The sequence below is a fragment of the Balaenoptera ricei genome, chromosome 12 (genome assembly GCF_028023285.1).
Source record: "Balaenoptera ricei isolate mBalRic1 chromosome 12, mBalRic1.hap2, whole genome shotgun sequence".
Lineage (NCBI taxonomy): Eukaryota > Metazoa > Chordata > Mammalia > Artiodactyla > Balaenopteridae > Balaenoptera > Balaenoptera ricei.
The window spans coordinates 11,866,225-11,891,107 of NC_082650.1; the positions used below are offsets into that span (position 1 = coordinate 11,866,225).

At 40.8% G+C, this 24,883-nt stretch overlaps 1 protein-coding gene across 1 annotated transcript in view; it reads left to right on the plus strand.

Moving 5' to 3' along the window:
- The first annotated feature begins 2,850 nt into the window (after window positions 1-2,850).
- NOX3 (NADPH oxidase 3) overlaps window positions 2,851-24,883 on the plus strand; it is a 58,040-nt gene continuing 36,007 nt past the window's right edge. The window contains exons 1-7 of the mRNA XM_059941878.1: window positions 2,851-2,898; window positions 3,517-3,612; window positions 3,726-3,836; window positions 4,834-4,918; window positions 13,246-13,391; window positions 15,847-16,028; window positions 19,824-19,953. Coding sequence (XP_059797861.1) covers window positions 2,851-2,898; window positions 3,517-3,612; window positions 3,726-3,836; window positions 4,834-4,918; window positions 13,246-13,391; window positions 15,847-16,028; window positions 19,824-19,953 — 798 coding nt within the window. The remainder of the gene's footprint in view (window positions 2,899-3,516; window positions 3,613-3,725; window positions 3,837-4,833; window positions 4,919-13,245; window positions 13,392-15,846; window positions 16,029-19,823; window positions 19,954-24,883) is intronic.

The window sequence follows — 24,883 nt, forward strand, 5'->3', positions numbered from 1 at the left end:
TGACCCTTTTAATCACCGAAGATCCCTGAAAGGACAGCGTTCTTTTTTTTTTTTTTTTTTTTTTAATTAATTTATTTATTTATTTATGGCTGTGCAGGGTCTTCGTTTCTGTGCGAGGGCTTTCTCTAGTTGCGGCAAGCGGGGGCCACTCTTCATCGCGGTGCGCGGGCCTCTCACTATCGCGGCCTCTCCCGTTGCGGAGCACAGGCTCCAGACGCGCAGGCTCAGTAGTTGTGGCTCACGGGCCCAGTTGCTCCGCGGCATGTGGGATCCTCCCAGACCAGGGCTCGAACCCGTGTCCCCCGCATTGGCAGGCAGATTCTCAGCCGCTGCGCCACCAGGGAAGCCCCCAGGGCAGCGTTCTTTTTGCTACATAAACAGACTGTAACGGAGCCTGGGCCTCACTGGTGGGCCGTGGCAGCAGCGCCATGGCCCCGGGCTCTGGGTGCCCGCTGGTCACCCTGGCAGCACCAGGCCCTGGTCCTCGGGGCAGGGGGTCTGCTCTGCCTCCTCGATGTGGTGGGTTGGTGGTTCCTCCTGGCCTCCGCGTGTTCACTGCTTCCCGGGCCTCCTTCCTGACCCGGCCCGGATCAATCGAGGCTTCTCCATTTGTCATTTCCAGGCGAGAGCCCTGTGCATCTTTTCTTTCCCCGTGTGGACAGACCACACAGTGTTTTTACTTCTTAGAAATGCTTGAGAGTGCTGCTGCCTTTGGGGCTGGCCTGTTAAGTCAGTTAAAAGGAGGTACAAGTTTTGCCTCGTGGGACCCACCCGGGGGCTCGGGCGAGCTGGCGCCCATCCCTGCCTTGGTCTTGCCTGGGATGGAGGGCGGGGCGGGGTGTCTGCAGTCAGCTTCTGGAGCCGAGACTCCGGGTCACGTTGCAAAGCGGACGTTTACAGCACGTCGCAAACATCTCTTTCCCACTGGCTCTCTAGTCCTCTTGTGTAACTATGCACGTCTCCCTGATATTTCTGGGGCGTTGGGGACACAGCCTGCACAGGCCCTGCTCCCTGACATGACGTTGGAGCTACTAGGATTCCTTTGAAACCTTCTTCGGCTGGTCGTGCGGCCTGTCAGTCCGGGGGGCCTGGCTCGGAGGGCAGCTCTGCTGCCTGACCTTGGGCTTCTAGGCAGGTCTGGCTCCAAACGCTTCCAGAGGCTTCTCGCCTGTGCCCTCTTCTCCTTTGCCAATATTGCCTGATGAACCAAGTTCTGCAGCAACTAGGACTCACCTCCTCCTTTTTGTAAGGTCTGTTGTATGTTGCTAAATGTTTGGCTTCATTGGTTTATAGCAGCCTTTCTATAGGGCACACTTAGCCCTGCTGACCCGTCCTCCCCGGAGCCCACAGGGGTGGGCGGCCCCTTCTTGGGCCCTGGGGCCCTGCTGTGACCTTGACATAATACATAGGCTTGTGGCTTTCCTTTTTTTTTTTAATTTAGAGATAGCAAGACTTAATTCACTCAAGTTTATTCTAAGTGGATATTTTTACTTTTGTACTTCTTTAAGTATCCATATTTTATCAGCTTACACTTCATGCCTAAGTTTCCCCTGAAAATAGCAAATAAAATTGTGTACTTGTGGGGAAAAAAAAATGTTTAGGGTAATGGTTAAAAATGAAGATGCTAAAATCAGAGAGAACTGGATTGAGGTCCCAGCTGCCCCTACTGCAAGTTACTTCGTTAGGCCTGTTTCCACTTCTGTGTCAGGGGGCTTATCATAACCTACCTCATAGAGTGAGTCAGTGTATGATTTAATTGGACAATACTGGAAAAGTCCTTAACCTGGTGCCTGGATTATTGATTTAGGATTTAGAATTACTCTTATTATTTAGGTCAGTGAATACTCATAATTATTATTCTCAACAGGTTTTTTCAAAGTTTTAGTTTTTTTAGGACAACTAAATAGATTCACCGTATGAAGATGCAGAAAGCTTAAGCAATTATTCAAATGATTCAAATCTCCTCCTGTTTTCATCTTAATTGTCTGAAAAATTTAAATGAAATATTTGAGTCAAAACTAGCCAAAAATTTGCTTCAAGTGGGCCAAGTTTGCCTACCAGAGCAACCATAGTCACTGTTTAGTAACTTACACAAAGTCAGAGAAAGGACCAGGCCTATGCACAGCCACTCCTGGGATCACTAAGGTATGAACGAATATTCTCACTGACCTCATGGGTGCACCAAGTGGGATTAGGAAGAAAATAGGGTTTATTCCATCAATCCCACAAAAATATCTCCTTCATTCTTCATAGCCACATGTTAAATTTATGAAAATTCTTCCATCTGTGTTTTTTTAAGATCCTTTTCTTTTTTCTTCACCATCTTCTGAAAGATTGTTTAACTTAGATGTATTTACCCGCTGTTCTATGTCTTCTATAAAAAGCTTTTTTCAAAGAGGGAGAAAGGAAGTAAAGAAGCTAAGTAGAGAAAACTCTATTAAAATGTTTTGCTGTATCCAGCCATCAGCAGCTAGGTTATTTTTCAAATTTACATAAGGATTTATTATCATCTTGACTGCAATCATGTAGAAAACGAATGGGGTACAAAGTACATGAGGCTAATTTAATAAAACGAGCTTTCTTTGCTTGTGAAATCTTTGAAGAAAGGAATCATTAGACAGAGACTTGCCTTGTTTTCACCGAGGTCAGGAGGCATGTCAACTTGGAGATGTGCCTTTGGCGAGAAGTCCTTAATTAGAAATTCCTCAGGAGCTGCTCCCAGTAGGTGCTTCCTAAGACGAAAAGACAAAATAACTTAGCAGGGAAGCCCTTACTAAGGGTAGGGTTACAACGTCCAGGTTCAGGTGAATGAATGAAACAATTTGCTGACAGCAAAAGAGCAAAGCTGTCATGATGGGGTGCTGGATTTTGAATGAAAGTCTCTCCATCATATTAGTAGTAAGTATCATTTTTGTTATTTAACTTTAAATATATACATTGACTGTCTTGATTCTTAGGATAACTTGTATAGCGATATGAAATAACTTCAAGTATTGCTCTGGTTAAAGGACTGAAACTTGTTAGAAAACATTCAATAGATATATTTAATTTACCCTTGCAGAATCATGTAAGTCATGACTTTTAAAGTCAAGTAGTTTGCTTTTGCATCATGTATGAATGTTTCTCTAAATCGAATGAAGGCTTTGAATTAGACTATGAAATTGGAATTTTTCTAGAGTACTTTCTGAGTTGTTTTTAAAGATTTCCTCCTTCTTGACATCACTGACTTAAAACGTGATAGCAATGTTGATTAGGATGGTTTTGTACTTTTCATTAATTTCCTTAAAATATACCCACATGTGTTTAAAATCTTTTTTTATAAAGTTAACAATTTCTTACCATTACGATCACTGTTAAAAAAGCTAATCTATGAGAAATAAGTACTGTATATTGTGGTTGATATTGAGAAGCTCTTCATTTCACTTTAAAAGAAGAACCCCAAGAACCCCAAGTGATTTTGACTAGAAGAAAATGTTGAAGACAGTATTGATTGGTTCTTTTTTCATTCTACTCTAGCTCTCATGGCTGGGAGTAAATTTATATCTGTTTATTGACACATTCTGTTGGTATGAAGAGGAAGAGTCTTTCCTTTATACACGAGTTATTCTGGGTGTAAGTAGATTTGGGGACTACACATTATCATTTCAGAAAAGAAAATGCATTCTGTTTTCCCCGGCTTCCTTGTTTTCATTGTATCTCTTTCTTGTGTGTTTATATATGGGCAGTCAACACTGGCTTGGGCTCGAGCATCTGCAGTGTGCCTGAATTTTAACTGCATGCTAATTCTATTACCAATCAGTCGAAACCTCCTTTCACTCATGAGAGGGACAAGTAGTGTGAGTACTAAATTATTTGAAATAATTTCAGTTGTTATGATCTAATATGTGTCATTGAAAATAAAGATATACTTCACTATGATATTCCCAATAATCCTGGTTAGATTGAGGTTTGTTTCTCTGTAGTGAGAACACAGTGACTAAAACTGAACGTCTGAAATTGGTACATCTGATTTGTCTTTTGCTTTTGCCATTGACTCCCTACATGACATTGGACTCATTGCTCAACCTTCCCCTGATGCGTTTGCTTCATCGGAAAAGAAGAGCTAATAAGATTGACCTGACTCATGAAGATGGAAGTATTATAACAGCTTGAATTATTACAATTTCTGATTAAAAGGAGCTAAATAAGTAGATGAGCCAAATGCACTAAAGAAGCATCTCTCTGAGTTTTCAGCCCAGGAAAACAGTCACTGTACATAGATTTTAGTATGTAAATTTTAGCCCCTACCAGACATATTGGGGCATTTCCTAATTATGTAGATTTCACCGTGTTGGGTACTTACCTGTGTTTCCTGCAAAACAGAATAATGCACTGTACAGAAAAATAAGACCTTCAATAACCCTTCTAGACTACATAATTTATTATATAATCATCTTCATAATTTTACGAATATTTAGTTGTAGATGAATATAGAGCCTTTCTTTGTGTAGTAAGGAATAATTTATAGACTACTTAAACCATGTCACTGAGGATGATGGTTACCATCTTCATTTTCTAAATTAGCTGAGGCATGATTATTAGCAGGTTTATTCTAGAGTTTTGGCTTATAGCCAGGCAACTACTGACTCAGTCACTTTTATTGAGTTGAAATTTCAGCAAAGCCAGTAATAACCGTTTGATTTTGCTTGTTTAATTAATGGCCACTAATTTTTGTGTCATGTAGCCTCACCTTCAGTAATTTAGAGGCGGCCTGAGTCTTGCTTTCTTAACTCTTATGACACTGTTATTGCTATGATTTTCCCGGAATAAGACTTTTAATTTTTGTTATTCTAGTGCTTCAGAGGACCATGGAGGAGGCAATTAGACAAAAATCTCAAATTCCACAAACTGGTTGCCTATGGGATAGCCATGAATGCAAGTAAGTACTTGTTATTAATTGCCTGATTAATTTTATAATACCTCCCATTCACTTTATAGTTTTATTTCCTCCCTGCCAAAGACTCGCCCTTAGGTAAAAGAAATCTTTGCCTTCCATCTGACCGTCCAAACCTTATATAAATGGATTTTTAAATTTCTGATTTATACGCATGCAGTCTTCCCTACCAAGCCTTCAATTTGTCAAGGAAAAGTTTATGAAACTTCATTTTCATTTGTGAATAATTAAGCTTGTTGATAATACCATGGTAAAAACCCACTTGAAAAATGAACACTTTGTTAGTCACTATAATTCACATCAGAAATAAAATTGACCTATACTCAAAATCTCATTCAGTCGTAGGAAAATGACTATCAAATGGTATCATGGACAATAAAAAGAAAAAAGAAAAGCAAGATCATGTGAACAAGGTTCTGAATAGTACTGAGCTAGTGGATATAAAAGGATCTTGAAAAGATATGAAGCTTTATAGGTATACAAAGTGTTATCACTATTTCTTGAATAGAAAACAAGAGAATTCAAGATAAAGGCACTAGAAATTAGCATCAAAGGTCAAGGTTAAAGTCTGGTGAGGAAGAAAGGAACGGGCAGTAACCAACTGGCTTGTGGTTTTGTTGGGCAACAAAGACATTGAAATAAAAGGCTAGCTGAACAATAAAGAGTTATGATTCAGGACTGTTTACCCCAAACGAATTTAACAATAAACTGTTTTTCTCATTTGTTTTTATCCTCTCATGCATAAAAAATAGCAGAGTAAAAAGAACACTCAAAACAAATGTGGGTTTAATTAAGCAACAAGACATGACAGACGGTGCCCCAGTGCCAATTAGCACAACTTTGGGTGTATGCTGAGATGTGTGGGGAGAGTTCCCTACCGACTGTCTTCAATGCCAGATTAAACCAACCCTGGAAACGTTTGCAAAAGGTTTTTGGAGTCTGTTAAGACTTAAGCGTAAAAATACATCATGTCTTAGAGAACACTAGCGAAGGGATGGAGGACAAAGAACAGGGCTAATTCATGTTTGTGTTCCAAGGCCTGCAGTAGCGCTGAGTATATGTAGGTGCCAATAATCTTTGATGAATGAGTGAATATGGGAAGGAATGAAGACTCAGGGAAGCAGATTTCAGATCAGAAATGGAAGTCTTTGCCAGACCTTGAAAGTTGTCTAAAATTAGAATGAGGGTCCCCTGAGAGTGCTGAGTTCCCTGTTGGGGGAGGTGTCCTAGTGGAATCCAAATTGCTCCTTGAAAAGCACTTCAGAGAAGGAATTCAAGGAATCTCTAGGCTTCCTTTAAAGTCTTAAGAATCTTTAATTCTGTATTAAAAGAGGAGATAAAACACAGTACAATGGCAGGAAGAATATGATCACTCTGCAATAGCTTTAAGGCAGAATTGGATTCTAAGAGAAAGTTACAAAGATATTACAGAGAGAAGGAACAAAAAACCCCACAGCATCAAAACAATCAGAAAAGAAATCAAAGAGTAAAGGAAAATATGTATTATGCAATAGGTTTCTCCTTAAACCTTTGGGTATGTATATTTCTTCATCTGGAATCATATATCAATAGTATACCTGCATCAGTGATGTGTACTGAATATCTCCCTCCCATGTGCAAGATACTCTGATAGGAGCTGTAACCTTCTGAAACTGGTACAGTCAGTAATGTTTTCAGAATGGAGTATAATTCATAGGGACAGCAGTTGACTAGAATCAGATAACCAAGTTATTTTGTACCCCTGCTAGTGATGGGTTGTGTGATCTCGGATAAGTTCCTTATGTCCTCCTCTGTGGAATTAAAAGAACAATAATCCGGGCTTCCCTGGTGGCGCAGTGGTTGAGAATCTGCCTGCTAATGCAGGGGACACGGATTCGAGCCCTGGTCTGGGAAGATCGCACATGCCACGGAACAACTAAACCCGTGAGTCACAACTACTGAGCCTGCGCGTCTAGAGCCTGTGCTCCGCAACAAGAGAGGCCACGACAGTGAGAGACCCACGCACCGCGATGAAGAGTGGCCCCCGCTCGCCACAACTAGAGAAAGCCCTCGCCACAACTAGAGAAAGCCCTTAAATAAATAAATTAAAAAAAAAAAAAAAGAACAATAATCCAATCTATCCATCCTTATAAGATGCACAGACCATTTGTCAGGAGTGGACCTCTAGGAAACCGACAGACTTCAAGGTCATTCACTGCTGCTCTTGCAAAGAGAATCAGATCCAAGTCTAACACGGCCAGCAGGTTCCGCTCATCAAGCCCCGCCCACTGGCTCTCCTCCTCACCTCTCACCGCACCCCTTTGCTTTTCCCTAGCTCCTGGTGGTCCCTGAGCAGTCTGTGCCTTTGCTCTTGCTATTCCCTTTGTCCAAAATGCTTGTCCTCTCCTTCTTCATTGGGTAAGTTGTTGCTGTACCCAGGACCCGTTGCCTGGCCAGCTTTCCCCTGAGCCTCCAGGTCTGGGCTGTTGGCCCTCCTCACCTGCGGGTCCAGCCACACCTCCTGCCATATAGTACTATTTCTCAGACTCTGATCACCTTAAAATTTGCGACTGTGCCTTATGCCCCTTGGCTTTCCTGGTCCCGGTGCGTAATAGGTCCTGAACAAATTCGGTCAAACCTGAGGATGGGTAGAGAAGTCAGCTAGCAGGCAAAAGAGATCAAGAGAATTACTGGAAAAAGAGACAAGATGTGAGAGTTGCGGGAGTCGCCAGGGAACCGGGAGCAGTTTGGGGTGGACCAAAGACAGAGTGGGCAGTGAAGAGATTCAGAATGACGCCAGTCATCCAAGATCATCAGTTCGCCTTCTGCTATGACGAGACAAAGCAGGAAGCTGTTTCTCCTCGCCCTTTCCCTCACAGATCCCTGGAGAGAGTCAAGTATTCTCTCTGGCCCTCTTCTGCTTGAGTCCCCACTGTTTGCCGGGCTCCCAAACATCTCCCGGGGCTGTGCCAGCGGGGTCTGACTGCTTCTGAGAGCAGATCCTCCTCATCTCCCACCTCCATGGCAACCAGCAGTGCTGCGGTTGTTTCCATTCCAGGCAAAGGCAGGAGGGTGGGGAGATGGCTCTCTGCGTCTCCCAAACCCTGACAAAGCAATTATTACATTTCACAGTAACTACAAAACGCGGCTGGCAACTGTGCTTTTAGAAAAAAAAAGTGCTAAGCCCTGGTTTCATAGATATACCTTTGCTTTTCACATTTTGTCCTTCCGGTGTATTCACTTGGGAGCAGCTGAAAATGTCCCCGTGCTTATTTTATTAGCGTCGCCCATTATGCTGCTTTTCAAATAGCCGACTGGCTTAATAGAGGTGTGTAACCTTGGAAGAAGTGCATCCACATCGAGGTTTGCGTGCCAGCCTCTAATTTCTCATCCATTCCCCTATAAGTTGAACTGCAGGCTTTAATTGGTCAAATCATTAAAGGACGTAATTAGAGCCTTGTGAAAGTAGGCTGGGGAGGAGGAGGGAAGAGGCAGACAATGGTATCCATAATCAAGGGCATCGCCGAAAATGCGGTGACAGGAACCCTTCTTCCTTTGGCTTCCTGCCTTCCTGCATGCCTGCCTATGATAAGAGCTGCTGGAGCCTTCTTCAACTACTAATAAATCATTTTCAGAGCCCTATAACCTCACTGGTATAAAAATCATAGTTTCGCAGCTTCTCCGTTATTAATGCAGATCTTTCTGGGCTCTCTGGTCCACAGTAGACCTTGAAGACACTTCCAATTGAATAGTAGTACTTTGAGCCCGAGCTTCCTTCAAGGGGTCTGTGAATAGTGACCAAAGGCAGCTCTCTCTCTGGCAAATTCTGCAGCTTGCATCTGCCAGGTTCCGGGGTAGACAGTGACCCACGTGTAGCTCCTGATGAGTTGCTGATTAAACCTCAAGAAACACAACACAGACAGGTTGAGAGAAACGACCTCAGAATCGGGGTGCTAAGAAAAAGTGATTTGGAGGCCTCACCACAGAGAACAGTCCCAGAGGCCCAAACTCTTCAGGACTTGATCCCAAAGGAATGGCTACTAGTTCTGCTTGAGGCACGGGGAGCTCCAAGGAGGCTCTCTACCCCGTCCTGCCTAACATGATTTAATGTGATTTACAAACGAGTGGCATGCACAGGAAGCCAGAGAATATGTGTATTCTTGCAGAAATCAGACCACAAATTTGAAAGTTTGGGGCCCGATTCTGAAATGCAGAATCAAGAAACGCAGCCAGGATTTGTCCCAGCGTCCTTCTTTCTAAAAGCTGCTTAATTAGGAGGTGACTAACTCCAGAATGACTGTTATCACTGACAAGCAGGCAGAAAGGTAGCAAGAACTGACCACACTTCCAAGATTCTCCCTCAATTACACTCCCTTTGATCTCCTGAAAAAGAAAAAGAAGGAAAGAAAGAAGGGAAAGGAACTTTCTCAGGGCAACTGGCTCTAATTGTAGCCTTTATGGTTTTTTTGTTCACTCTTCAATAAAATCTCCTTATGTGAACTCAGAAGTTCACACACCAATTAAATGTGCATCTGTAGTGTGTCTAAGATTGTGGCTCTCTTTTAACTGTAAAAATACTTTGGTAAGAAAATAAAATTGTGGGAAGACCCAGTCACAGCATCTTTTCGTCTGGCATTAAGGTGGGATCCGGAAATGCGTACCTTGGGCTCTTCCAAGGGCTTTGGCAGAAAGTCCCCAGAGGCACCAGGAAGAAGGAACCTGTGTAGTTGGTGACACTGGATTTGCCGTAAGACTTAAGAAACCCCTTTGAGACAGTGTTGGTTTTGAAAACATATTAAAACATAAGTTTCCTGTTTGCATTGCTCTCATATTGGACTACAGCTCCCTTTTAGATGACGAATACTCCCAGTTAACTTCAGATAGAGACACAGGAGCCAGACAGCTGGAAGGGAGCCTAGACGTCAAGGTTTAGTCCAATCCACACATTTTACAGATGAGAAAACAGGGACTGAAAGAAGTTAAGTAACTGAGAAGTATCCTCTTCAGTATTGTTTCTCCTACTTGCTCATATCAAATCTAGTAACATGATATGATTTTGATGACTAAGAGGAAAATAAAACCATATCACTGTTTTATCACATACTTGAAGCAACCGTCACTGTAAATATAGCATGGCTATTCATATTAAAATAACTAAAATGTATAAAGGGAAGAATAGGAAATATAATGTCTGAAAAAGAACAAAATCAGTATCTCTCCTGGTATCTATCAAGTCCCAACAGTCCTGGATTTGGTAGCTGGGATACCTTTGGTTCCAAGCCAAGATCACAGTAAAATTAGGGTCTGATCTAAGAGGAAATAAAACATTTAGACAAACAAAATGGGCACAAGCAGTATCCTCTCTGAGAATTCCTGAGATAAGTAAAATAAGATATTCTACTTTTTATTTTCTACCTGTGAAAAGAAAACAAAATGGAGGTAGCTGGAGCAAAGGAACATTTAAGACATGAATTTTAAAGTACATAAAAAAACTGGAAAGAATGATTTTCAATATATTCCCTCAGGAGCTACCTCTTGCAAAGCATCTTGGGTTTTCTTATACTACTTCATTAGTTTCTTCAGCTCTGTTATGGGAAACCTGGCAAGAAGAATAAATAAAGAGTTCAATATCTTTGCTCATTCAATAAATGTACTTAAATTTAGTTTATCAGTGTCAAATTCTCATGTGGAAATCAACCTAACAGAAAATAGATTGTGATCAACAACTCATTACATGGGAGAAAGATGTTATAGAACGTAGACTATAAAAGACCTAGAATTTATCCTGTGTTCCGTTTCTGACCATCACATGTGGATTATGTAATGGTAAATACATCGCTTAATTTTTTGCTTGAAGCTCAGTATCTATTTCTGTAAAATGGGAACAGCTGCTCTCTGTCTGGTGTGCTTTAGTCCACAAAGGGAGAATTGAAGAAAGCTAGGAGCAGAGGAGTGACGGTAAAGGGATATAATGTAAAAGGAGTATTTACACCCACCTACAAAGAGGACTCCAAAGGTCATGGTCAGTCATCAGTCTTAGGAGCTATTTGACTCTAGATTAAAGACACCAAGTGAGCCATTCAAAGAGTCTAGCTAAGCCCTTAGGAGAAATTCATTTTCAGTAAACTGTAAGGGTATAACAATTATTGATTAGTGAAAAGCAGTATAACTTAAAGGTCAAAAGATGGGGCCCTGGAATCAAGCAAACAGGGTATTATCCTACCTTTGCCATTAATGGACTACAGGTCTCTTAACTTGTTATATACTGGTCTGTAAAGTGGGAATAAGATTAATACCTGAGGATTACATGAGATCATATGCCTTAAAGAATTTATAACAGTGTTTGCGGTATAGTAAGTATTCAATATATGTTAGCTATGAAAAATATTACCTGTTTTTTTCAAGACTTTAAGATACCAGAAAACAGCAATTAAAAATACTGGACAACGTTTATGTTCAATTTAGCAAATAGTTCCTATTTTATATACAGCATATTGCAAGAGACTGCTGCCGGGTAAGCTTTTCTAGCTCTGTGGACGCTAAGACCAAACAAGGCAGCCCCTTCGTAGATGTGGCCGCACATAGTAACAAATGGAACATAACGAGGAAAGACACTGCCCCTTGGGTGCTAACCTCACCAAACCCGTAGGGAGACAGTCAACAGCACAGACTCAGAAACACTATAATGTGCTTTGCCTTCTTAAGTGAGCTTCAACCAAAAGTATATTTGCATTGATTTCTAACTAAAAGGCTGTAGAAAAATGTGCTAAAACACGTATTAGCAGGGAAAACACTACTCCAACAATGTTGTACGCAGATTGACTCCCTGGACCTTTCTCCGTTTCTGTAATCTTATGGTCACTCTGCAAATCATTACTAAGGACAGCCCGGTGCTAAGCATGTGCCAGGTGTTGAGGTTTCAAGATGAATGAGTCTTGAGGGGTCAAAGTCCATCAAGAAACGCAGGTATAAATAAATACTCAGAACCATAATATCTGGGAAATGTCATCAAGGTATGACATCCGTGCTTGTGGAATCGAAGAATGCTTGAGAAGACAACTTTTGAATTGGGTCTTAAAGCGTGAGGACTACTTTGCAGGGCAGAAGAGGGAATGGCTCTGTTCAAAGAAACTCAGGTGGCAGAGAGAAGAGGCTAAATAGAAGATGTCATTTCTAAATTTATCTGATACTGGGACCAAATGCCACCGATATTCACAGAACTTTCTCCTGTTCCTTCTTCCCTCACTCCCCATACCTCAAGCCACAACTTACAGCCATGGAGGACCCCAGAATTCACCCACAACTGTAGAGATTTATAATAGTAGTAGCCTCTGCTGCTTTTCACTGTGGGTGCAGGAAAAAAAGAAAAACATATCAACTGGGAAATTATCTGTACTCTGGGTAATGAATTCTCATTTCACATTTGAATCTGATCCCAATGGCAAGTATCAACTGGCCACCCAGCAGGGCTTCCATTGGTAGGAAAAGACTCAGGATGTCTTTGTCTGGATGTTGTGACTGCTGGCTTCCCCACAGATTTCAGAAGACAGGGAAGAGTAGCATCGGGCACAGGCTTCTTAGGCTGGATGATGCTGTGTTCTGAGCTTATTCTCTTCATTTGGAATTTAGACATCACCAATTCCCAGAATTAGAAAGCTGAATTTTCCTCTTAAGAATATACAGAGAGGCTTAGTTCCATAAATACTGGCTTATTTCAGTCTACTAGGAATAACACATGCAAGTATATGTGTGTATGTGTACATGTAGGTATATATATATACACGTTCACTAAATTGTATAAAGTAAGAATAAAAAATATAAAGTCTGAAAGAGAACAAAAACACTATCTCCTCTGGTATCTATAACGTATGTCGTATGCATATATATTAGTGTGCATGATGCACAGTATTCTAAAAAAATGCTTTCTTATTTCTTGGGAAAGAAGGTGTGTGTGTGTGTGTGTGTGTGCGCGCGTGTATAGGATGGAATACATATATATATATATATATATATATATATATGAAATTAGCTTGTATATCATAATACCTATTCCAGGTCCAGAATGATTATATGTTTATAATTAAATTATGGTGAATTGAAATTTAATTTATGTGAATATAATTAAAATGAATGTTGTGAATCATACAAAATCTTCAGAAGTATTTGATTCATTCCATTCAAGACACTGGGAAAGATGCACAGATTACTCTTCCTTAGATATTACAAAAACCAGAACAGAGAAACTTGACCAGATAGATAGGCACTGAGTTTCTGAGTAACTACCAAGGAAGAAATCCACATGGTGCATGTCCCATGTCATCCCCGGCCCGTAGCCATCCACATCTTGGCGCATTTGTGTAACCTGGAACACTACCACTGGAGCCAATCGCCGGAAGCAGAGGGACTTGCAGCTGCACTTTCCAAACTTGGCGACACCCCAGATGAGACCTACCTCAACCCCATCCGGACCTTCCACACAGTGAGTTCTCCTTGCATGCCACCTAGCTCCTCATCCCCCAGATTCTTCAGGAATACTGTATTTCAAAAGCTTTTAATGAAACAAAAAGCTAGAGAGGTTTTTATGCCAAATGCTAACATCAGTTTCACCTTTTAAAAAAAGTTATTTTCTTCTGCCATCAGTGTTGCTGAGAAGTTATGAACAAGAAGAAAAACCAATGCCACTTAATTAGTTTATAGCAAAAAATAGTAAATACACCTAAACAAGAAATGCAATAACCTGTTAAAACCCTAACATTTAAATTTTTTCAAGTAGCTCATGATTAGATATTTTTTTGCCTATGTTAGAATCATAAAGAATGTGAAGTGCCATCTAAATTCAGGCAGGAGGAATTGGATGTCTTCATTTTCAGTTTGCAAATTGTTTTCTGGATCCCTTCTCCTGTGTCATTTTTGGCACACAGGTGACTAGCTAGTTTGGCAAATCTGATGCTGGGCAAAGCAGCTAATTCCAGAATAAGACCCGCATGGCCAGTGACGTCATTAATGCTAATTAGCTGTGTGCCCATGTGGGAAACAAAAAGAATACCCAAAGTGTAGCCACAGAAATCCACCTGTAAAGATTAAGACATTTCTCTCCTTTAATCCACCCTCTACCTCTCTCTTCCTGATTGATTTAAACTTTTGCTATGTACTACCTACTATATTGGAATATGTATCCAGCATGTTAACGAAGCTCAAAAATCTGTATTGCCCAAGAAGAGCCCCAAGACAATACTCTCCAGGATGGAAATTTCTCCACTACCATCTGGGCCATCCCTTTAAGTGACCCTTTTGCCCACGCAGCCTTATTTGAAGAAGCAAAATTCAAAGTCTCTTTTTGGGGAAATTCTTCCATGTCATGTCCTCTAATTAGCTTAAGATGATTTTGAAAAGCAGACCACTGATCAAGTAGAGCTACATTTTCTTAGCTGACAACAATTAGAAGCTACAGATGCCCTAAGCTTGTGGGAATGCAATGCCTTTGGTGCACTCATTTGAGCTGCAGGATTTGTCTGGGCATCTACTGGGGTTAACTCTTTTCCCCACTAAGGCTCCGGAAAATTCATTGCAATACACACCCGAGAATAAATCTCAACATTTTGAAGAGACTATGTAATAAATAGCACTTATTATAAATATTTTTAAAGCAATTTAACAAGATGATTAAGCTACTCCCTATATGGTTATTTCGTAATTTTAGAAGCAATATACTATCTAAGTACTAATTAAGTTCAGGAAACCCTCTAATTTGGGATATTTAGAGAAAGATGGGTATCAGTAACACAATGTGTACATTACAGAGTATTTCTAAAGAGACACAGTGGAATTGTTTAAGAGAATCATTGCAACTGAAACCAGTCTATAAATATGTTGTGACAAGCGAGAAGTGAGGATTTGCTTTAATAAGCAAAGGTGAATGATTTGTAATTAGCACGTCATATGATGTAAACGGATCTCTAAATGCCTGGGTACACTTGAAAAAAGTCTTTAAAATGTTTTACACATACCCCTTTCAATTTTATTTCCACTCTTTGCTCTATGAAGAAAAAATAAACAACAGAGAAGTCCCTGTCCAAATTACCTTAAGATCTCAAAGCAGCCCAAATTAATGAGATTTTACTGACAAAAGATATAGTGTGAGTTCGCTGAGCTCATTGTTGTCTCAAAGATAGTAACACAATGTGTGAATACTAATGACTTGGCCAGAATATGGGAAACTCACAATAAAAACAAAATGCTCTGCGATTCACATTCTAAAAAGCTATTTAACCATCCTCTACACTCACAGGGCAGAATTCTGGCCTTTTGGCAGGGTCTATCTGATAAGGATAGCTGTATCTTTATTGATCACCTGGGATTTACAAAGCCTTATTCCAAGCCTCCTGAGGTAACATGAAAGAAATGCAAGTCATGGTCCTTCCAATTAAAAAGCGAGAGCAAGGAATAACTGCCAGGGGAACAGAGTGTGCAGCTGCTTTATTAGGAATGCCCCTGAGGGACCTCTCCAAAAAAGTGTTTATTAATGTTAAGATGCAATTAAGCATGGACATTCTCATTTTTATTTTAAAAATTAAAAACTTGAAACTCGGCTTTATTTTGCAGTATTGTATCTTAAAATGCATTTTCATATATTGTCCTTATTTCAATTCAACATAATAACCTTGACATGACAATTGATTTATAGAGGTGGGAAAAAAAATGTAGTTAACGGAATGGCATTGGGCAAAATTTGAGCAGAGTCAATTTCCACCCTCAGGTGGAGTAGAGGAAAGGGCAAGGAAGTTTCCTCTAGAAGTGTATGCGGATGCTTTTCAAGGCTAATATGCTTCTGATTAGAACATTTTGAATTGCTGCCTGCTTGGACTCTCAAATATTGATCCTAAAATGGAAAAACAGGACTGAGACCCTAATGTCATGGTGCTTGTTTCTTTTAGAACACAATCACTGAGTTGCTAACGACAGTCGCGGGTATTACTGGCCTGTTGATCTCTCTGGCTTTGATCTTGATCATGACCTCTTCCACCGAGTTCATCCGGCAGGCGTCCTATGAGTTGTTCTGGTACACACACCATGTTTTTATCATCTTCTTTATCGGTCTGGCTATCCACGGGGCAGGGTGAGTTCTTATGGTGCTCAACGTGTAAGATTTTATCTCTGTGAACCTCAAAATAGTCTTAGAAAGTCTTCTGGATGGAAAAACATGACATGCAGGACTAATGGACACATAGAATGTATGAAAAAGCACATTCACTGTGCCAAACACCTTTTTTAATAATACTGAAAATAAGCAACATAGGTGGTGAAGGATTATACTTTTCCTAGCTAACTCTGTTGGAGAGTCTTGACATGTATATAAGAATTTTAATGTATGCTGAGTAACAATAGATCTCTGTTTCATTCAGAACCTATTTCCACAATCCAATTTATATGGGATTCGTTGGGATATCTATTTTTGACACCCAGAGTTTACTTCTGCTTGGCCAAAATCATCCCAGTGTTGGGGAGGGGACAGTGTGTGAGATGGCCAATCTGACCTAGGCTCTGCCACTAGTCTTCAGAGTGACCATGTGCAAGGCTTTCAATTCCCTGAACCTCAGTTTCCCCATCTGACCTCTAGGAATCCTTTTTCCTCAAACATCCAATAAAATGCTGTGCTGGCATTCAACACCGCCTAATACTCTTAATTCCTTCATCAGGAAGCTAGAGCAGCAGCACCTGAAGTATAGCACCTTCAAAGATAATGTTTTCAATTCTTTAAATATTACCAAAATGGATCTAGACCAATTAACCAATTGATGTCTGTAAACTAGGTTGTCCCATATTAATTATTTCATAAATTGATGCCCTTTTTTCTCATGTTAAATTTTCAAAGTACATTTATGTATATGCATGATCAATTTGACCTTGAAAACAGTCCTGCCCAATAGAGACGGTGCTGTTATCCCCATTTCATAAGGAGGAAACAGATGTTCAAAGGGTTAAGTGATTCGCTCAAGATCCCAGGACAAATAAATGGCAGAGTCAGACCCAAGACACTGGTCTTCAGACAAACAAACCTTTACTCATAACAAGCCCTGAAGATTGGGTCTCTACTTTCGTGAATAAACCATTCCTCGACACTTGCAAGACCGTGCCTGGTGATATTGCAAAGCCCTGTATGGCTTGCCAGAAGTTCTTCATCTGCTGCCCACACTCACAGGATCCCACGTCCTGCACCTTGTTCTGCCACCACGGCAGCTGCTGAGTGCAGGGGTGCCGAGTCTCAGAGGTGGGCTCTGTTTCCCACACTAGATGTGCCCCTCATCTCAGCCCTCCACTTCTTGAAGGGGGTCCGAGCGGCTGCCACTGCCCCTGCCCAGTTAAGAGCTCCCCCATCATCTGTCAGCTTGTCTGACACACAGACATTGTAGGAGGAAGAATTGCCCCGGGGCTGTATTTTACCCTAAAGAACTGGCCATCCCTCTGCTAATCTTTAGAAACCTAGTCGGTCAGTGTTCATATTGACGCTGCTGCCTGGCTAAGGGCTTTCTAGCCTCTTTTAACTTTAAAATACCTGCAATTGACTCTTCTGAATGTGCCATCCCTCACCCTGACTTTCTGTATTTGGAGGGTGGGGTGGATGGTATGTAGTCCCCAAGCCTTCCACCCCAAAGACTGTCAGGCCTTCCTTTCTCTGTGGGTTCTTCTGCCGGTGCCAGGGTGTTAACCCCTGTAGTTCATTTGAGAGGCTCTTCATAATCCACATGTGTCTAGAAGAACTCTTCACAAAAATTACGCATGCATCGCCCTGATCCTTCCTCCCCGGCATTCACACCCTGGTCCATTGTAGAAGCACAAGAGGATTTCAATGGGCAGTGTTTCATCGGAGATATTTTTTAATATCCAAATAACATTTCATAAGATGAAATTTTTTTAGTCATTTTAACTTAGTTGGAAGGCTTATTTTGGGATAAGGGCCTCGTTTAATCTTCTCAGCGTGAAGTATTCTACAGCTACTGTTTACAGCAAAAAGTAATTTGCAAATTCTGTACAAAAATGCCAAGTAGGATTATTGGAATGTGTTAAAGCCCACTAATCTTCTTATTTTGGGATGGCATAGATGAAGACATAAAAAGTTTTAAAATTTTTAAAAAGATACCTACTGCACTTGAGAAGTGTTCTGAGGTTCCTTTAGGTAAAATAAGAAATGTTGTCTAAGGGCTGAGAACGAAGGTGTTAAAATTTACAGATCCTTTTTTCTCTGGCTCCTATTTTTTATTCACCCTTCCTCTGTCTGGGCGTCATTTGCTCATGGGAGATTCACAGATAGTTTTGCTCATCTAACTCAGTGGGATGTTATCAAGTTTGGATGACTTCCATAAAACAGACTGGGACAAAGGCCAGGATGGCAGTTCTCCAGGCCGTTTCCAAGGGCATTGCCGTGCCCTCCTCCCAGGCCCTACGATGCAAAAGGAGACGTGTTACTCCACAGGCTACCCAGGACCTGAGCTGTGTCATGCGAAATTTTCTCTGTGAGGGTCGTGTTCGTCAAAAGTGAATCCATGTATTTCACTCACAAACTGCTAGGAATTGAGCAACACCTGGATTTCATGACCTCAGCATCACATGCTTCACAGCCTGTGCACCAGTGGGTAAAGGGAGGAATTTGTACCTAAGCAAATTGTCCAGGGTCAGTGGGTACTGCATCTGTGGCAAATATAATATAGCAGGATCAGGACTTCCCTGGCAGTCCAGTGGTTAAGACTCCATGCTTCCACTATAGGGGGCATGGGTTCGATCCCTGGTCACGGAACTAAGATCCCACATGCTGCATGGCACGGCCAAAAAATGAAAACAAATTAATAATAATATAGCAGGATCACAGGACTCTTGATCCAGTGCTCCATTCACGAAGGCCAGCTTCCTTTTTCACTCTCCAATTCAACAATATCATCTTGAAGGCACATTTCACACTGACCTATTTTTTTTTTTTTTTTTTTTCCTGGTGAATGACTCATTTATTTCAAGTATTGGAAACACAACATTGCAGCATGACAGAATAATTTTTTTTTACTATTTTTGACATTTGTTTTAATAGAGTATGATGTATACATATCATACACATATGTATATACATATACTTATGTATGTATATATACACACACAAATATATATATGTATATAAAATTTTGTGTGTGACCCCAGTAAGTTCCTTGATGTTCAGATAATATACTTTTTTTTTTTTTTCACACACACACACTGTATTTTATTTTTACAAGAGATAAATAGACTGACACCAAGCATTGTACATGGATGACCACAACAAAAGCAACAATGATTGCCATTACCAAACATGAAACACACTCATACTATGTCATAATATTGACATTCAGCACACTGACCTATTTTTACCCTGTCAAATACTAAGCCTGCTATCGGTTACTGGGGGGGAAAATACCATTATTCAGGGCACTTCTTTTGACTTCTTCACTTGATAACTTCTAGGTGCTCAGAAACAAACCAGGAAGGGCAGAAGTTCAATAAATTTGCAAAAGACCCAAATAGTACAAAGTTAGCCAATTAGCCCAAATCAGCAATCAGGACAAGACGCAACCTAATTAAATTCAACAGTCTACAAAAGGATGTGTTCCAACAATTTTCCTTCATTATGAATTCTCTAATACAGACACTTTCAATTTAACACAAGATACCACCGAGGGGCACTTCTTTACTGGTATCTTCAGAGTTACTCAAAGCTTCTTAAATTCCTATTTTTAAAGATGCTCAGGGAAATACACCCCAGCCCAGATTTCAAGACAGTGGAAATGTTATTGCAGAGTCCGTCGTAGACTATGTATCTGTGGCATCACAAGACTGCACAAAATCAATTTCAAATTTGGCGGTTTTGTTTTGTTTTGTTTTTAATGGCAAGTCGGATTGTTCGAGGGCAAACCGCTGAGAGTCTTCTGCTACACAACGTCACCTTCTGCAGAGACCACCTCGCTGAGTGGCAGACAGCTGCCCGGTGCCCCGTGCCTCAATTTTCTGGCAAGGAACCTTCGGTAAGAATGAGCCCAGGAGCTTTTAAAAATAGCTGTCGCCACAGTTAAAATAGCTAGAGCTTTTATATGCTTGAAAAAAGAACAGCCCGTGTCACCATGAGACAAAGCCAACTCTTTATTAAGTGTGCTAATGGAGAACTCGAGTTAGGGATCATTTTACGAGAGGTTGCCTGCCAAAAGCACTTTGTTCATTTTGAAATGTGTTCTTGCACTTGCATTTAAATATGGATGGCTGAGAGGGTGGGAATTCAGAGCCCCGCAAGCACAGTCCTGTCTCCAGAGGAGTCAGAAAGCTGTTTGGCTCACCTCCCTCTGCACTCAGCTCCCTACCCCCTGAGCAACTGCCCTCTCCATTCTGAGAATTAATAGCATCCCTTCCCAAATGAACATTAGGCGACGACCAAATGAGAATCATGCCCTCTTTATAAGCTTGCCTTCTTTCTTTCCACAACTTTCGAGATGGAAAAAAATTGAGTTTACGTGCATTTACTTCCTGTTCTAATTAAACTTTTACTACTGAAATAATGAGAATATTAGCCCCAAATAGACTTAATTAGAGTAGATGATAACGTCCACAAGATCTCAAAAGTAAGATTTCCAGGGTATGCTGTAAGCATGACACTTGGTGGTGTAGATAAATAGAAATAGTAATTCTCTTTGGTACCCTCACAGGTCTTATAGAACAATGCAAACCTTGGGGCAGCTGGGTAATGCATGAAGGAAAGGAAATGAAGCCAGCAGATTAAAACAAGGGGGAAACAAGTACCAAAAAATATGTATCATTAAACAATGGGAAGATAGTTTTCAGTATATAAATGGTGAGGATTCGGGAAATTCTGTCATCAGCATATGAAGAATATAATGATTGACTTTTTCGAAAATCCTTAACTCTATTAAATTAAGCGCTGGATTTTAAGAGTGGAAACAGCTAGGAAGAATGTTTAAAACCGAGAGAAGTAGAATAGATGTGTCCATTAGACTGTGGTTCTTTTAATGGCCGGTATAGATTGTCTCTGCCTTAAACCCAACCATCGGGAGCCACTACCCAGCCTGCATATTAATGAGGAACATGAATGCCTCTCTAAAATGTTCAGCTACAGTGTCTCCATAAAAAAATCAATACTCTCCCACACCTCATGAATACAGACTAGAGCCTGCTCCCAGCCGTGTATGCTGACATTCACTATCATGAAAAGGGGAGAACGTACCCACCTCTCTGTTCACTCTCCCCTGCTATACTTCCTTGCACACCCAAACTCATGTTGTCACTCTTTCCCATTATTTTTAATGGATCCTGATTCAAAGCGTGTGTGGGCTCTGCAATTACCGCTTGGCTGAGCTGTACGGTGTTCTCTCTGATGTCTTAGAGACACTGAATCCAAAAGGCATCCCAAGGACAAGTGCCCTCGCTTCACTGCACCACACCTACCCCGTCTTTGCAGGAATCCATCTCTTCCTCTTTGCCTCTCTTAACTCGGTGCATTTTCGTGGTGCTTTTCTCAATATTTATCAGTTCACCTTTAGGGGTGTACGACTCCCATGGTAGAGCTAAGGATGCTTTGTACATCACCTCATGTAAACTGAACTGATCGAAGGAAACAGTTATACTTTGCAATCCCCTTTTCCCCCACTTGACTCACTCCCCCTTTCTACCCAAACTCACAGACACATGCAAGACTCCAGACTCAATAGAATTCCTCATGCAATCCATCTCAAAAGATGCCTGGTCTTCCTTAGCCAAAGAAGCACCTTATTTCATTTAACTGCAACATTAACAAATAATAATAGTAATAAGACTGGCACTTTTTAAATTACTAGGGAACGATGTCAATGGTATAGGAAAAAGCTTTAACTGAGGTAGAGTCAATTCAGCAAACTTTTGCCAAGTGGTTATAATATTCTTGGCATCGCAGTAGACGCAGGATTCAGGGATGTGGTTTCTGCTCCTGGAAATCTTATTGTCTAGAAAAAGAGGCCATTCATAAGCACATACATAAAATAAAATCAAAGCCAGCATGTTCTTATTTCTGGTAGGAATGAAAAACCAGGAGTGAAAGTGGAGGAAACAAATTTCATTACTGCAGCTTTTAAATCAACATGGTTTTATTTCTATCATAAAATACTCACTGTACCATGACTTCTTGAGTATTTTTAGAGAAGAAAAAATAAAGCTAAAAATCCACAGGTCTTTTAACATTAAAGAAACTTAGATACTAAATAGACCTGGCCCTTTATTTAATAGATGGAGAAATCGAGGTCCAAGGAGTTTTTATTTCTTACTTATGGTCACAAAGGGCATTCCTAGCAAAATCACATCAAGGAGCCAGAGCTCCTAACAACTCTGTGGCCATGAACTTTCACCTCTCTACTCTTCGACATTCATTCTGAATCTCTGGCCTCCTTCCACTCCTCATTTTGTCAGCTCTCTGCTGCTATCTACAACTCTATGCCCCCGACATTGTGTTTATCTCTGTGAGTAGAACTAAAACATTTAAGAGCTTGGAGGGAGCCCAAATAATAATTTCCTTCAATTCTCCCATTTTATAAAACAGAAAATTTGAACATAAAAAAACCCAAGATTTTCCTAAAGGCATAGGGTGAGGGATGGTTACCCCAAGACCAGAAGCCAGGTCTTCTGGGACCCAGTCCAAGTTCTACCTTGCCCCTCCCGCTCTGGGCCGTGTCTCCTTGCTCTTGCCTATCCTGGTCATCACTGCTGGGATATATATCTTTTTTTTTTTTTTTTTTGAATATATATCTTTGAGTATTCATCTCTGGCCATCCTCTCCTTCCATCCCTACATTCCAGGGGCCCCAGGAGTATCACAGTGTAACTAAACTGGGCTTTCTCCTCCTGGAGCAATTTATATACTAGATAGAGATAGAGCCAAGGATTAATAGCTTACATTCTCCTTCCTGACTAACCGTACAAAGAAAAATAATCCATTCCATTTTATCAACATGGAAAAAGCAGAGACCATGACTGACTTGACACCAACAAAATGAAGTGTATGATGTCGCAAACTTTCTAAAATGGGTGTGGAAGATTACTTGTAAAAATACATAGAAACTATGGGAGTGGTTTTGCAAATCTGTCTCTAAGCTCATATAGAAAGAATTGCATCCTTGTTATCATTTCTGTAAATATCCAAGCCAACTCTCCAAATATTTCTTGGTTCATTCGAGCATAAGAGACCTAAGGATTCACTGCTTTGGTCCAACCCCATCCTTCATGTCTACCCCTTCCTGCCTTATCCCTTCCTCTGATCATCCTCACCTCACCCACAGCATTGGTGGACAGAAGGTTTTATTCTCTCTGCTATTCTGAACACGTTGCTGAACCCCACTGAGGCAGAAAAGAATAAGTGGGTCAAATTGCTTTGTGTTGCCTACATAAATCGAGCCTTTATCAGGCAAACAAGAGGCTCCCAGGGAAAAAGCACAGAAGGTTGATGTAGGTGAGAAAAAGACCTAGAAATAAACAAAAGAGGTTTAGAAGAAACAGGAAAGATAACAAAAGCAAAAATGATGCTGAAGGGCTTGTGACCTGTCAACAGAAAAGACGGAGAAGGATAATAGATAGGGGAGTAATGAACAAGGAAGGTGATGAGTCAGTCGGTGAGGTTTCAGTGAATATCTGAGTTCAAGAGAAGGGGACACCCTTTCTGTTCCTGAGTTAGGATTCTAAGAGTGAGGTCGGTGGATCTAGAATTCCAAGGAGGGAATTCGGGGAAGTTAGGAGGAGGCTTGGGTTCTAGTCCTCGCTCTCTGTGACCTCCTTCGGTGTCCCTAGGCAACTCATACTCATTCCCAGAACGTTATGTTATTTCTTCTTTAAAAGAAGAACTAGACTAGATTTCTAAGAACCCTTATCATCCTAAAATTCAATGAATTCATGAATCTCTAATAGTTTGTAAAGTACGTACCCTTCCTAATGTCAGCATTGGACAGAAGGAAGCATGATTACACGGGAAGAGCACAGGCTGGGTGGTCAAGGCCAGTTCATGTCTTCACTGTGCACCTTGTTTATCACCTTTGTGACCCTGGACAATTTGGTTCATCTTGCTGAGCCTTAGTTTCCTTTTCTGCCAAATAAAGAGAATATCATATGCCTCAGAAGGTTGTTTGATATCAAACCTAGTATAAATCTTCAAAATTTTAAAGTTCCCATTCCTTCCCTTTTAGGGGAAGCACACACCTAATGCTGTTACCCAACCCATGGTACGAGAGTAGCCTGCTGGTAAACTGATCCTCAGTAAGGCAGATTATACTCATAAAAGGTTAACACAGAATGGAAAAGTTCCCTGTCAGAATTCTCCAGACAAGTGTTGAGGCTTTTGCTCTGATTCTGTAAACCTAGATTTAAAGTGTTGAGGAACAGGGGACTTCCCTGGTGTTCCAGTGGTTAAGACTTCGCTTTCCAATGCGGGGGTGTGGGTTAGATCCCTGGTCGGGGAGCTGTGATCCCACATGCCTCGTGGCCAAAACAAACACCAAAACATAAAACAGAAGAAATATTGTAACAAATTCAATAAAAAAAGACAAAAAAAAATGAAGTGCTGAGAAACTAAGTTTGTTTTATTCCATATAACATTGGCTGCACGCACGTGTGTGAGTGTGTGTCAGGGTGGGTGTGTGAGTTGCTCTAGGCAGATCCCCCAAGTTGTGATGCATTGTTGGCCCCAAAAATTACTATTCGAAACATTTTTTATTGAATTTTCATGTCCTATTAACTCAGTAATGTGGTTTGTAAGCCTTTGACTTTGGCTGAGTTTGGGAGCATTTATGACCCTATCATACATAAGATAAACATCAATCTGCTCTCTATTTCTTTGCAAACGCAATTATTTCTAATTACATAAAAGCATCATTGATCAAATAAGCATAAAAACCAATACAGAAGAGTTTAGTCTCTTAAATAAGCTTGTAGA